Genomic DNA, 15,772 nt, shown 5'->3' with positions numbered 1-15,772 from the left:
CGGGAGATAAAACGAATACTGGATGAACCCACAGACTTTACGATGGCAGCCGCTCTCTTGCATCACACAGAACGACCAATCCCCGCCTACCGGAGGTCGATACTGAGGCACTTACTAAACGCGGCCAAATCCCTGATCCCTCTACACTGGAAACAGGAACACCCACCCACGATAGAAGAATGGATACGACGGGTGGAAGACAGCAAGATAGCAGAGGCAAAAATAATAGAATCCCAAGGGAAACATGACAAACACGTGGAAAGGTGGACGCCGTAGATATTGCACGGCACGTAAACGCAGGAAGCCGATGAGAAGCACTGAGGCGGGAGATGGGGCGATTGTCGGGGGGGGCGAGCCCAGGCGCACTGAGGAGGAAGCCAGATAACCCCCCCTTCCTGTTCTTCCCCATACCCACCCCCACCGTAGCACCCACCAACCTCCCTGTACCAACCCAGGGCGCCCACGACCGTACTGGGAGCCGATGGCATAGAGTACCCGCCTAGCGGATCTGTGGGCGGTATTGGACTGCCTGAAAACAGGACATCAACCCCCTACACACTGGAGGGGACCGAGGAACACGCATGGGGACACACTAAGAACATACAGGAGCTGACACTCCACGCAGAAGGAAAGAGGGAAGCACGACACAGACACAAACACTCATGAACACAGGCGAATCACCCTGAGGTGATATAACCGCAACAGCCAAACACTGAAACAAGACAACACACGCACAGGAAAAGCAACCACAGCTCACAACCACAAGGCGACAGACAGGAATATCGGCGAGCTCCCCTAGGAGTCCACTGACTGCCTGACTTCATACATACTTGACCACTATTAATGACCCTAGACCAGCGCATAGCGACTCAGACCACGACAGCGCACAGCGCAGTAAGCTAGGAATCCTGCGAGTCTAAGCCCACACTGCAGCTCCCACAGACGCAGGCGTAGACACCACACATGGAGCCGAACGGTTCCCGAAACGAACTCAAGACATTTATACAATCGATGTGTGTTCATAACTGTCATGCGCCTTCATGACGGATTACGAGATGAGTGTATACACGAAATAGGACCTACGAGTCCAATAAACAATGGCTTGACATAAACTAACAATGAACCGCGAGCAGCCATGCTAACCGGTAATTACTCTCACATGTTATGTAACCTGACGAATGTATATACCATATGGGACCTGCGAGTCCAAATAGTTGTTATATTGCGATCGAAAGCAAAAGGAAACCCGTTCAATAAAATTCATATTAAATTCCTTCTTGACTACATAATGGCAATCCAACTTCTCTTTAAATCAACAATCTGTTTATATACATGTGAATTATATCCTTTTCCTTGACTCTGATGTTTCGCCTGCTAATGGCCAGCTGGTAATACACTTCTGTCTATTTAACAATTATACTACTAATAAAGTGTGCATGGAGAGCTAAACAATAACATATCCACACACCCCAGTACATAATAAGGTAAAGAAGCAAACAGTGTAAAGCATGCACAGTGTTGGTGCACAAAGTGAACAAACCCCAAAAAATACACCATATACTATATATCAGTTTTGCTCTCGCTCTCGCTCTCTCTCTCTCTCTGTTATTGTATTTTATATTGTAATACAGAAAATCTTTTCTAGAGCTACCTGCTGGTGTGTGGTTCCTGTTTAACTTTCTTGATTATCTGAGCTGTATTTACAGAGCTCATCCATTGCTCTGGACCATTTTACTACACTGTCAGATAATACTACACTATGAAATCTTTCTGTTACTCTTTCTTATTAGATGTAAGTCTGCTTCATCATAATGAACTTTCGATTTTTTTTTGCCATTTTTTATACTATTTAGAATCTAAAAAACTATTTTTTTGCTTTTTGACCTTTGGTCTTTTTCATTCGTGCTTCTGTTTTTTTATATAAGTTTTGGTTATTATGTAGCACAGGCACAAGTTGCTTCCTCCCAATACCTTCTTGGTACACTACTCTCTAGTTTCTTGTATGACAACCTAGCTGGGGTCCACAGAGCTCTGGTCACCTCAACTATGATGAGAGTCAGATGCTCTCTGCATTGACCTAAACTATCACAAATGATTTCAGCTTTTATATTGATTTATATGGCAGCTTAATCTATTTGTTTGTTTAGCCTTTGTTTAACTTATTATTTAATATATTTTCTCATCTTTTCGTCACATTATTTTACATTGATTTATATAATCCAGGCAATATAGTCTATAAAATCACATGCCAGTATTATTTTCCATTGAAGTACCAAATTAGGGACACTATAGTCACCAGAACAACTACAGCTTATTGAATTTGTTCTGGTGAGTAGAATCATTACCTTCAGGCTTTTTGCTGTAAACACTGTCTTTTCAGAGAAAATGCAGTGTTTACATTACATCCTAGTGATAACTTCACTGGTCACTCCTCAGATAGCTGTTAGAGATCCTTCCTGGGTCATGGCTGCCTAAAATGCATCTAAACATTCAGTATCTCCTCCCTCTGCATGCAGACACTGAACTTTCCTCATAGAGATTCATTGATTCAATTCATCTCTATGAGGAGTTGCTGATTGGCCAGGGCTGTGTTTGAATCATGCTGGCTCTGCCCCTGATCTGCCTCTTTGTCAGTCTCAGCATTGTGATTGGATCAGGCCACCACTTCTGATGATGTCAACAGACAGCTTGTTTTTCTGAGACTAACGGCATGCAGAGTTACAGCTTCAGGCTTGAATACAGTAAGATTTTGCTATATTTATGGAGGCATGAGGGGCTCAGGGGGGCTAGATGGTGGTTTTAACCCTATATGGTCAGGGATACATGTTTGTGTTCCTGACCGTATAGTGATCCTTTAATGTTCCTTTTAAATTGAGAGCACTTTGTCACTGGAATGAAACACTACTAACACACATGTTTCTTTTTTTATAAAGAAAGAAAGGAAATATATTACCTTTCCGGTTTTTCCTTAGCAATGGTTCTGATTCTGTTAAAATAAAACAGTTCTGTAAGTTCATACACAGTTTCATATGTAATTTGCCTAGGTTTACAGCATTGCAATAGTAATAAAATATGTAATAAAGATATTGTAGTACAAGTAAATATGAACTATGGACTTTGAACCAATTTTAAAAAACATTTCTATCACTTTTGTTTTAATTTGTGCTGTAAACACTTATCCTGGCTGTGACTAACATAACCTCCATATAAAAAAAACTGTTTCAATTTCAACCAGATCTTACAGCACAGTGTGTTTACATTAGAATTTTGTATGTGCCTATCTGCCTTGCTATGTTAATTGAACTTTAATCACACACAGGAGGATCTCACTCTAGCAGGAGATACAAGATTCTTATTTAAACACACGTGCAATGAGGAAAGCTAAAAAAAAATAGATCTATTTTGTGTAGGGAAGCAATGTGAGGCACAGCCGGGGAGGTGTGGCTATGGCTGTATATACAAAGTGATTGAACTCCTAAATGGCAGATAATTGAGCGGTGAGATAGCTGGTACTTGGTCTCTATACCAAAACCAGTTCATTAAGCTAAGGTTGTTCTAGTGCTTAGAGTGTCCCTTTAAGATGTCAGAATATAATCAGAAACATGTCCCACAAATCTCAGATCACTCATCTGAGTGATATGAGTTTTTCTACCTATTCTACAAATCTGAATTTAAAAGAAAGCAAGTTTCCACATGGGACAAAAGTAAGTCAAAAGAAAAATCAATAGAATTGGAATATCAAACATCAAGCAATACTATTAAACAATGTTTGCCCTTTGTTGGGATATTTTTTTTTCAAGCATTCCATTAGGTAGGTTATGCAATATACACTGCTCAAAAAAATAAAGGGAACACTTAAACAACACAATGTAATTCCAAGTCAATCACACCTCTGTGAAATCAAACTGTCCACTTAAGAAGCAACACTGAGTGACAATCAATTTCACATGCTGTTGTGCAAATGGGATAGACAACAGGTGGAAATTATAGGCAATTAGCAAGACACCCCCAATAAAGGAATGGTGTGCAGGTGTTGACCACAGACCACTTCTCAGTTCCTATGCTTCCTGGCTGATTTTTTGGTCACTTTTGAATGCTGGCGGTGCTTTCACTCTAGTGGTAGCATGAGACGGAGTCTACAACCCACACAAGTGGCTCAAGTAGTGCAGCTCACCCAGGATGGCACATCAATGCGAGCTGTGGCAAGAAGATTTGCTGTGTCTGTCAGCATAGTGTCCAGAGCATGGAGGCGCTACCAGGAGACAGGCCAGTACATCAGGAGATGTGGAGGAGGCCGTAAGAGGACAACAACCCAGCAGCAGGACCGCTACCTCTGCCTTTGTACAAGGAGGAACAGGAGGAGCACTGCCAGAGCCCTGCAAAATTACCTCCAGCAGGCCACAAATGTGCATGTGTCTGCTCAAACGGTCAGAAACAGACTCCATGAGGGTGGTATGAGGGCCCGACGTCCACAGGTGGGGGTTGTGCTTACAGCCAAACACCGTGCAGGACGTTTGGCATTTGCCAGTGAACACCAAGATTGACAAATTCACCCCTGGCGCCCTGTGCTCTTCACAGATGAAAGCAGGTTCACACTGAGCACATGTGACAGAGTCTGGAGACACCGTGGAGAACGTTCTGCTGCCTGCAACATCCTCCAGCATGACCGGTTTGGCAGTGGGTCAGTAATGGTGTGGGGTGGCATTTCTTTGGGGTGCCGCACAGCCCTCCATGTGCTCGCCAGAGGTAGCCTGACTGCCATTAGGTATAGAGATGAGATCCTCAGACCCCTTGTGAGACCATATGTTGGTGCTGTTGGCCCTGGGTTCCTCCTAATGCAAGACAATGCTAGACCTCATGTGGCTGGAGTGTGTTAGCAGTTTCTGCAAGACGAAGGCATTGAAGCTATTGAAAAGCGCCTGTTCCCCAGACCTGAATCCAATTGAGCACATCTGGGACATCATGTCTCGCTCCATCCACCAACGTCACGTTGCACCACAGACTGTCCAGGAGTTGGCAGATGCTTTAGGCCAGGTCTGGGAGGAGATCCCTCAGGAGACCATCCGCCACCTCATCAGGAGCATGCACAGGCATTGCAGGGAGGTCATACAGGCACGTGGAGGCCACACACACTACTGAGTCTCATTTTGACTTGTTTTAAGGACATTACATAAAAGTTGGATCAGCCTGTAGTGTGTTTTCCACTTTAATTTTGAGTGTGACTCCAAATCCAGACCTCCATGGGTTGAAAAATTTGATTTCCATTTTTTTTATTTTTGTGTGATTTTGTTGTCAGCACATTCAACTATGTAAAGAACAAAGTATTTTAGAAGAATATTTAATTCATTTAGATCTAGGATGTGTTATTTTTGTGTTCCCTTTATTTTTTTGAGCAGTGTATAATCATGACAATACCGAAAATAACGCAGGTGATTTATTTAACCCCTTAACGCCGTTACGGCATTCTATGCCGTCCAGGCTTTAAGGGGCTTTAAAGCCGTTGCGGCGGCATAGAACGCCGTAACGGCTTAAGCCCCCAGGAGGTGAGATGTACTCACCTCCGCCGCGATCCTCTTCTGGAGGGCTGCCTGACAGCCCAGGCAGCCCTCCCCCAGCAAATATAGCCCCCTAAAGCTGGCTGTGGATCTGCCAGCAGGGGGACTGTCTAAAATATCAGACAGTCCCCCTGCTGGTAGGTAGTGTAAAACAAAAAATTAGACAAGTGTAACATTAAATTAAAAGTATTTTTATATATATATAACATATGTAAAGTGAAGTTTTTTGCATTTTTTACAAACGAACGGCACTTTTATGCACTATATTATTGTTGTAATATGTTTTACTGTTTTAAAACACTAATATTTGTGTTTACTGAAGTCTCCCGAGTATAACAGTACACCACATGTACAGGTTTTATGGTGTTTTGGAAAGTAAGAGAGTCACATATAAGGCTTGCATTTCATTTTTTTGACATTGAAATTTACCAGATTGGTTATGTTGCCTTTGAGAGCATATGGTAGTCCAGGAATGAGAATTACCCCCATGATGGCATACCATTTGCAAAAGTATACAACCTGAGGTATTGCAAGTGGGGTATGTCCAGTCTTTCTTAGTAGCCACTTAGTCACAAACACTGGCCAAATATTAGTTTTTTGCTTTTTTACACAAAAACAAATATGAACGCTAACTTTGACCAGTGTTTGTGACTAAGTGGCTACTAAAAAAGACTAAACATACCCCACTTTCAATACCTTGGGTTGTCTACTTTTTCAAATGGTATGCCATTTTGGGGGTAATTCTCATTCCTGGGCTACCACACCGTCTCAAAGGTAACATTACCAATCTGGCAAATTTCAATTTGAAAATGGAACGTTCTATATTTGACCCTGTAACTTTCCAAAACACCATAAAACCTGTTAATGGGGGGTACTGTTGTACTCGTGAGACATCGCTGATTACAAATATGTGCATTTTTGTGCAGTAAAACCTAACAGTATTATGACATTTACAGCTAAAATGTGAGGCGAAACTACAAATCTTTTTTCTCACAGTTTCTCACAGTTTTTCTCACAGTTTTTTTTTTCTCACAGTTTTTTTTTTTTTATTCATAATAAATTATGTTTCATATATAAATATTTGATATGACATGAAAGCCCTGTTTCCCCTGAACAAAATGATATATAATAAGTGTGGGTGCATTTAATATCAAAGAGGTGAATTACGGTTTAACAGACATATAGCGCAAATTCCAGTTTTTATTTACATTTTGTTTTGATCAGAACGTGTACTATTGACTCCGTCCTGAAGGGGTTAATAAAGTAATCATTCATGTGTTATTGTCAAAATATTACCATTTCCTTTTCACAAACAATTTAACCCCTTAACGCCGTTACGGCGTGCTATGCCGTCACGGGTTAAGTGGGCTTTAAAGCCGTTATGACGGCATAGCACGCCGTTACGGCTTGCAGCCCCAGGAGGTAAGTTATACTTACCTCCGCCGCGATCCGCTTCGGGAGGACTGCCTCACAGCCCAGGCAGCCCTCCCACGGCAAATCAGGCCCCCGGGGGCCATGTGATCGCTCTCAAAGAGCGATCACATGGCCCCCTATAGCTGGCTGTGGATATGCCAGCAGGGGGACTGTTTGAAATATCAGACAGTCCCCCTGCTGGTGGGAAGTATAAAAAATAAATAAAAGACAAGTGTAAAAATAAATTAAATATATTTTTATATATATATAATATGTATATATATTATATATATATAATATATATACATATTATATATATGTAACGTCATACAAAGTGTATTTTAATATTAATATAAGTATATATATTAATATTAAAATACACTTAGAATGATGTTACATATATATAATATGTATATATATTATATATATAATAGATGTACATATATATATTATATATAAATACGTATAATTAAAATAATAAATAAATAAAATAATACAATAAATAAATAAAATATTGAAACAAAATTTAATATAAATTATATATGCATATGTAATTTCATTCTAACTGTATTTTGTTATTAATATATATATATCGGTAACAAAATACACTTAGAATGACATTCTATATATATCTATATATATATATAAAATACAAATAACCGCAAATATATATATATAGATAAATACATATAATTACATAAAAGATTACATTAGTATACACGTAGAATTTAAATACCTATAAATGCATATATATTAAAATTCTACATGTATATTTAAATAATCTTTTAACGTAATTATGTGATTTGATTAATTAAAATTTGATTGACATGCCTGACAACACAGGGAGAAAGTGCAGAGAATTTAATTTGCAAGAACTATATTTGACCCTGTAACTCTCCAAGACACCATAAAACCTGTACATAGGGGGTACTGTTTTACTCGGGAGACTTCGCTGAACTCAAATATTCGTGTTTCAAACTGGTAAATTGTATTACAATGATGATATTTTAAGTAAAAGTGACGTTTTTTGCATTTTTTACAAGCGAACTGCACTTTTATGGTCTATATTATTGTTGTAATATGTTTTACTGTTTTAAAACACTAATATTTGTGTTTAGTGAAGTCTCCCGAGAATAACAGTACCCCCCATATACAGGTTTTATGGTGTTTTGGAAAGTTAGAGAGTCACATATAAGGCTTGCATTTCATTTTTTTCACATTGAAATTTGCCAGATTGGTTATGTTGCCTTTGAGAGCGTATGGTAGCCCAGGAATGAGAATTACCCCCATGATGGCATACCATTTGCAAAAGTAGACAACCCGAGGTATTGCAAGTGGGGTATGTCCAGTCTTTCTTAGTAGCCACTTAGTCACAAACACTGGCCAAATATTCGTTTTTTGCTTTTTTCACACAAAAACAAATATGAACGCTAACTTTGGCCAGTGTTTGTGACTAAGTGGCTACTAAAATAGACTAAACATACCCCACTTTCAATACCTTGGCTTGTCTACTTTTTCAAATGGTATGCCATTATGGGGGTAAATCTCATTCCTGGGCTACCACACCGTCTCAAAGGTAACATTACCAATCTGGCAAATTTCAATTTGAAAATGTAATGTTCTATATTTGACCCTGTAACTTTCCAAAACAACATAAAACCTGTTAATGGGGGGTACTGTTGTACTCGTGAGACATCGCTGATTACAAATATGTGCATTTTTTTGCAGTAAAACCTAACAGTATTATGACATTCACAGTTAAAATGTCAGACGGAAATGCAAATTTAAAAAAAAATCTTATTTTCTCACATTTTTTTTACTTTTATTCATAATAAATGATGTTCCATATATGAATAGTTAATGATAGATTAAAGCCCTGTTTCTCCTGAACAAAATGATATATAATAAGTGTGGGTGCATATAATTTGAAAGAGGGGAACTACGGGTGAACAGACATATAGCGCAAATTCCAGCTTTTGTTTACGTTTTGTTTTGATCAGAACGTGCACTATTGACTCCGTCCTGAAGGGGTTAAATAAGTTGATATTTAGGCCTCAATGTAATATTTTTAGATAGACTTTTAAAATTATTAAATATGTTTGGACAAACGTTTCATATAATATAAGTGCAGGAGTCTCCATTAATGTCTATGGAACTTTGACAGATAAATCATTTGAAAGGTTTATCCAAACAGATTGATACATTTCAAAAGTGTATCCAAAAATACTAAATCAAAACATTAGTTAGGGAAATCACTGCTACAAATATTAATTTAAAAATAGATTTATGAAAACTATATTTTCAAAAAGTGATGTAAAAATACCTTCTGATGAACGCTTTTTCCTTATCTTTATCTTCCCTATGTATAGAAATCCAATGAGCATCAGAGCAAAGCTTATAAATGATCCTACTTTTATGAAATAATATCTTGAAGAGATAGCTGTTTCCTTATCTACAAAAAATAAAAATATGTTACTTTGTGTATGCAATTCGGTGAAATACTAAACTTTCAAACACTCTGTATGTGTTTAACTATATGATCCCTGGGGGAAACAGCAGAATAGCACACAAAATGCAGAGCAAGTATTGGATATGTTTGGCTATTTAAGAGATGGAGATATAAAACAAGAGAAAGAGAGTCAGACAGGGCAAGATAAGGACAGACATTCCATGATCAATATGGTAGACAGCTGTATGGTAAGGACAAACCACCAAGCAAAATCAGCATTAAGACCAGTAGGTAACAAGGTGTTCAGATAAAAAAAAAAAAAAAACATTTCATTTCTCTTTGTCCTAAAGTTTTAGTAATATTACCCCCACGCCAAGATGGGGGGCAGATGTCGATAGCATAAAATTTACAAAAATTAGGGTTTCTATTATGTTTTAAAAAAATGTTTAGACACAGTATGGTTGATAAAACCTTTTGTGATGTTTCTACAATGTTCATATATGCGTGTTTTTAGGCATCTGGTGGTCATGCCTACATATTGCAGACCACAAGGGTATTCAAGAACATAAATTAATTTTTTGCTACTACAGGTGATAACCTGATTAATTTGGTATTTTTTTTTTTGTTACATTTGAAATTACTTTGGTCTTATTATAAAATTATTTTTCTGTCTATTTGTAACCTGTTTCTTTCTCATTTATTGGTTTTCACTATTCTATCACACATTCTGGCGTTACGATCAAACCTGATCAGGAAATAATGTGCATTGCATCACCTAAAAATAAGACTGCTGGTCGAGCTACAACAGGTAAGTTTGTGCAAACTGAATCTAACACAATTCTGATTGAATATGCAAATTTACTATCTGTATTTTATTTAAAAAAATAACTATGACATAAAAACATGGGAATTAATATAAACAATATCAAATTACTAATAAGGCCTATAACTGTTTTTCTACATTATGAAATCTTCAGTTATGAATTACCTGTGATGTAAAGATCCATCCATGATGCATGTATAGTTTTTAAAGAAACATAACAAACATATTTTCCAGAATCAGAAAGTTTTAATCTCTTTAATAAAAGAGACAGATTTCCTTTGGGAAATTCTTGTGGGAACATCTGGGTTCGTCCTTGAAATATAATTCCCTGATATTCTGGATGATCTTCTCCATAAAAGAAACTATGAACAACCGTATAATTGTCTGTCTGCCAGTTCACAATAAGTTTTTTCAGATCAAATTCATCTTCATATTTTATGGCACACGGTAAGAGGACATCTTCTTCCACAATTCCAGATATCACGGTGGGTGGTGAACAGATACAAACTTGAAAAACAATATACTGAAAATTATTACACATAAACAAGCAATAAAATACTGCACATAATCCTAATTAAATCTCTAGAAAAATGTTAATCCTAGTCAACATATTATTTTCAGAGAAAAACTTTGGAACATTTTTATTAAATTAATTTTTACATTTTGAAAATAGAGGGGTCATTAAGCTAGCATTAGCATTTTTCCCAATACAGTGACAAAGGGGTTGGTGCCTAAGGCCACAAAGATTATTGGTCATCATCATTTTCTCCCTTTCTCATATGCTTGCTTTTTCTTCCACCAAAAACGTGCACATGCAGCACATTTGTCCACCATTGAAGGTGGTTGTGAATTATAATCTAAACACATTCACGCAGACAGTCCACACACAACTGTTCTATAGATTGTATCTCTTTAAATAAGCAACTAAATTCATATTAATAAAGGAGTATCCATTTGAATATACATGTTAACTTAACTTCAGTAAGTCTGTGTATTTTATATTGTCACCTGTATGTTTTGACTCTCATTCCTTGATTCTATTCCATGAGATTGCAAGTTGGAGTTCGATCTCATATCTGACCTATAAACAGGCACAACAAACCAATGGCCCAAACTCTGGCAGTGCATAATCCCTCCTTAGGTCAGAATAAATACTACAATTAAGAATTTCCACCCTACTTTTTATTTATTTGTGACAAGAATGTTGTGTATTAAAACACTATCTTGTGATAAAAGACAAAACAGGAGGGGGGTGCTATATATATGAAACCACAGTAATATACTTATATCTGTACATAGGTAATTCTGTCAGAGATCTGCCGGATCGATCTAAGAAACAATAATGTACATAGCATAATACTGTTTAGCAAAATGGTAAATAGATAAGGTCTGGTATTGGGTCATTCACGATCTCCAAAGCCTATTATAGCAGGCTTAGACTGTAACAGCTCCTCATAAAGTCATGCAGACTATGTGGTTCAGTATATTCAGCTCTTCGGATTTTCCCCGATCACACCAAAAGCTCCAATAGCCAAGTGGATACGAATAAAGGGATTTATTGGATAAAAAAACAATTTAACAAAGTAATATAAAAAGTAGTATAAAAATACAGGGCACTACGCGTTTCGACTTTCGTCTTCTTCAAAGGTGCATACAGTCCGAACGATTTCCATCTCTTTAAATAGGTCCGGTGATGCCGAAATTTGCCCGGGAATGCCGGCATCACCGGACCTATTTAAATAGATGGAAATCGTTCGGACTGTATGCACCTTTGAAGAAGACGAAAGTCGAAACGCGTAGTGCCCTGTATTTTTATACTACTTTTTATATTACTTTGTTAAAAAAAAATTTTATCCAATAAATCCCTTTATACGTAACCACTTGGCTATTGGAGCTTTTGGTGTGATCGGGGAAAATCCGAAGAGCTGAATATACTGAACCACATAGTCTGCATGACTTTATGAGGAGCTGTTACAGTCTAAGCCTGCTATAATAGGCTTTGGAGATCGTAAGTGACCCAATACCAGACCATATCTATTTACCATTTTGCTAAACAGTATTATGCTATGTACATTATTGTTTCTTAGATCGATCCGGCAGATCTCTGACAGAATTACCTATGTACAGATATAAGTATATTACTGTGGTTTCATATATATAGCACCCCCCTCCTGTTTTGTCTTTTATCACTTGTTGTATTTGTATAGTGCCTTTGGGTGATTTGTTTGGCACTTGGGGGTTGTTGCTGTTTACCTTTTTACATCATCTCTAATAGCGCCAATCCACCCATATATTTCTTTAACCAGAAATAGTATTTGTAAAACACTATCTTGTTGAAATGGACATGAACCCTGAACGTCAGTGAACCAAATTAGAACAAATTTAATAACTCAACTCAACAAGTGAACCCATCTAACCTCACATGATAGCGTTATCTCCATAAACATGGCAGCACATTGCATTAGGGTATGCACCCAGAGAAAATTACCATAAAAATAATAAAAAATACCAATTAAAATATTAAACACAATGTAAATGTTTACTCCAGTGGTAACTACATATACATATGTAGTGATAATGTTTACCTTTGAAAACCTAAAAAAATAACCCAAACTCTTGCAAAAGTTCCCTTCGAGAGTTACCTAAAAAGGGTACATGCAGGATTATTTGGCCATGCATTAGCATGCACGTGGGTACACCTTGCGCACACCTATGCTTATATCCTTAAAGTAGGACTAAATTTACTATGATATCAACTGACCCAATATCAGGTTCAGATGCAATGAATAGGAGGTTCAACACTAATTTGAGATGAATGTGAATCCATTTTGAAGACCAGAATCAGTTTGTTGGCTTTGTTTAAACCAGGGATGTACATGGGCAAAAAATCTGGTTCGTCACTTCCGAAATTTGGGACTTTGGCAATTTGGGACTTCCGCAATTCGGTTCGAGACTTCTGCAAATCTGGACTACGGCAATTTCCTAACCGTACCCCTAACCTTACCCCTACCACCACCACCACCCCTAACCTTACCCCTTCCCCTAATCCTAACCCTACCCCTAACCCTAACCACCAGAACCACTTACACATGTAGGGGTAGGTTAGGGGTTAGGTTAGGTTAGGTGTAAGGGTAAGGTTATGGGTAGAGGTGGGGTTATGGGTTAAGGGTAGGATTAGGGGTAGGAGTAGGGTATGGGGTTATGGGTAGGGTTAGGGTTAGGGTTAGAGTCCTGTCATCATTCCCACGATTTTCCCTCCCTTTTCCTGTTATGCCACTTTTCAGAAATCTGAAGCACCTCGGCACTTCCGAAATTCAGCAGTTTGGACATTCGGAAGCATCCGAATGTCCGAATTGCCTAAATTTGGCAGAATTTACATTTGGAACCAAACAAATTGCACATGTCTAGTTGATACCATTATTTCAACGCAGCATCTAATGTTAGTGTTAGTATTAGTTGTATGTCCTCAGATCAAGCCCTGTTTTACAGGATGGAGGAAGGAATATTTACATGCCACTTGGATGCTTCGTAGTACAAAAGGACTAAAACTACAGAAACTACAATAGACAGAAACTACAATGGTTTGCCTCTCTCAGACACAGAATATGAAATTTCATTAAGAGAGACTGCTGAGGGAAAATAACAAAGCAATGTCAAATAGACTTGGAAGTGGAGTTTGAGGAAGGTGTTGTTGTTTAATTAGTGTTTAAATACAGAAATGTCCTGTAATGTTGTGCTGATTGCAAAACATTGTTTAAGGATAAGGTTGTGCTATTGTCAAATGTCCATTGTCAAAACAAATGCAATCACTTTATCCATTCAACTTCCCATTACTGGTTTTGCAGTTTTTTGGTTTAATATGTTGTAATAGTAATAAAATAATAATCATGGACATATAAATATGTTTGGATAATTCTTATAATGGAGATATAAGGTATGTGTTTAATAGTTTTGCAGCATGGAGAAACTAAAATATTTTACCTGAAACCACCAAACTTCCTAATGTGTAGATTCTCAATAGCAGGCGACAAACATTTGGAATGGAAGCCATTTGAAGGTCCATTTACCTGAAAAGAAAATGTCCAAAATGTACAAACAAATGTATAAACAAATGATTATGCTTTTCAATCAGAATTATGTAGATTTATCTAATGTAGAAATTAATGAAGCGTGTGTTTCTTGTTTGTAAATTATACAATATATATATTAATATATAATAGTGCAAAAAAACAGTAATAAGTATAAAAACTAGTTATATTTGTAAAAAAACATCGAAAATTGACATTGACAATCATGTCAATGTAATTATCTGAAAAGTACTTTTGTTTTAAAGTATATATCTTAAATAACCTATTTAATCAAGTGGATAGTTTCACTAGTGCTTTAATATTGTTAGTTATGTATCTCCCCTATTACCAATTACTTGTGTGATTCAAATACATTTTAATCATATTTATTGTCTTCATTTTGTAATACATGTACTTGTGATGCATATTTACACTGTAATAAGGGTACAATTAATACCAGTGGGACCTATGTATTATTGGCAGTAAACCCTGTTCCCATTCTAATCCTAGTTTGTAATGTTATCAGCACAACAATCTGGTGTCCAGATTTATCAAGTAAATTGATCTCAAGTAAAATTTATGTATTTGTATCCTAGTGCAAAGAACTTCCTCACCGGCCTACAGGCACTGACATGCGGCCAGCTGGGGAGGGAGACTGGAGAGGAGGACCCGGGGAATCCTGTGACCGTGAACTCACCACTACGACCACCAGTGATTCACCTCCACTACAATCACCAGGAATCCAAGGGATTCACCTCTATGTCCCCCCCTCCGAGGAAAAGGTAAGAAGGGAGGGGGGATATAAGATATAGATTTTTTTTTAAATAAAAAACAAACATATTTATGTATTACTTTCATCTTCCCCCCACTGATCACCAAACACACACATACTAGCTACACCCTTCACACACTTCACTCCTAACACACTGCACCCTTCACACACACTGCACCCTTCACACACACTGCACCCTTCACACATTCACACACATAGCCACAGCACCTTTCATACACACAGCACGTTCATACACACAGCACCTCTCATACACACTGCACCTTTCATGCACACACTGCATCCCTCAAACACACACACATGCGCACCTCTCACACACAGCCTCACACTGCACCCCTCACACACACACTGCACTAATTCCCCCCCTGCATACCAAACACACATACACACACTGCACTCCTCACACTCTGCACCCTTCACACACACACACAAACTGCACTCGCACGCAGAAGTCTTCACATAGACACACACACACTGCACCTTTCACATACACACTGCACTCCTCCCCACTGCACACCAAACAGACACTTAATACACCCTTCACACACTGCGCCCTTTACACACACACACACACACACACAAACTGCACTCACACAATGCATTCTTCACACGGACACAAATACACACTGCACCTTTCACATACAAACTGCACTCCTCCCCCCACTGCACACTATA

General features: G+C 38.0%; 1 protein-coding gene across 1 annotated transcript in view; it reads right to left on the bottom strand.

Annotated features, from left to right (window-relative positions):
* Positions 1-15,772, bottom strand: part of LOC134601057 (NACHT, LRR and PYD domains-containing protein 14-like) — a 55,130-nt gene that overhangs the window by 26,975 nt on the left and 12,383 nt on the right. Inside the window, exons 2-5 of the mRNA XM_063445474.1 lie at positions 14,222-14,307; positions 10,406-10,747; positions 9,292-9,420; positions 2,954-2,986 (exon numbers count right to left, since the gene is read on the bottom strand). Coding sequence (XP_063301544.1) covers positions 2,954-2,986; positions 9,292-9,420; positions 10,406-10,747; positions 14,222-14,303 — 586 coding nt within the window. The 5' untranslated portion in view covers positions 14,304-14,307. The remainder of the gene's footprint in view (positions 1-2,953; positions 2,987-9,291; positions 9,421-10,405; positions 10,748-14,221; positions 14,308-15,772) is intronic.

The sequence above is a fragment of the Pelobates fuscus genome, chromosome 3 (genome assembly GCF_036172605.1).
Source record: "Pelobates fuscus isolate aPelFus1 chromosome 3, aPelFus1.pri, whole genome shotgun sequence".
NCBI classification, from domain to species: Eukaryota; Metazoa; Chordata; class Amphibia; order Anura; family Pelobatidae; genus Pelobates; species Pelobates fuscus.
Note: the sequence above shows the minus strand (reverse complement) of the source record. Positions and strands in the feature narration are given on the sequence as shown.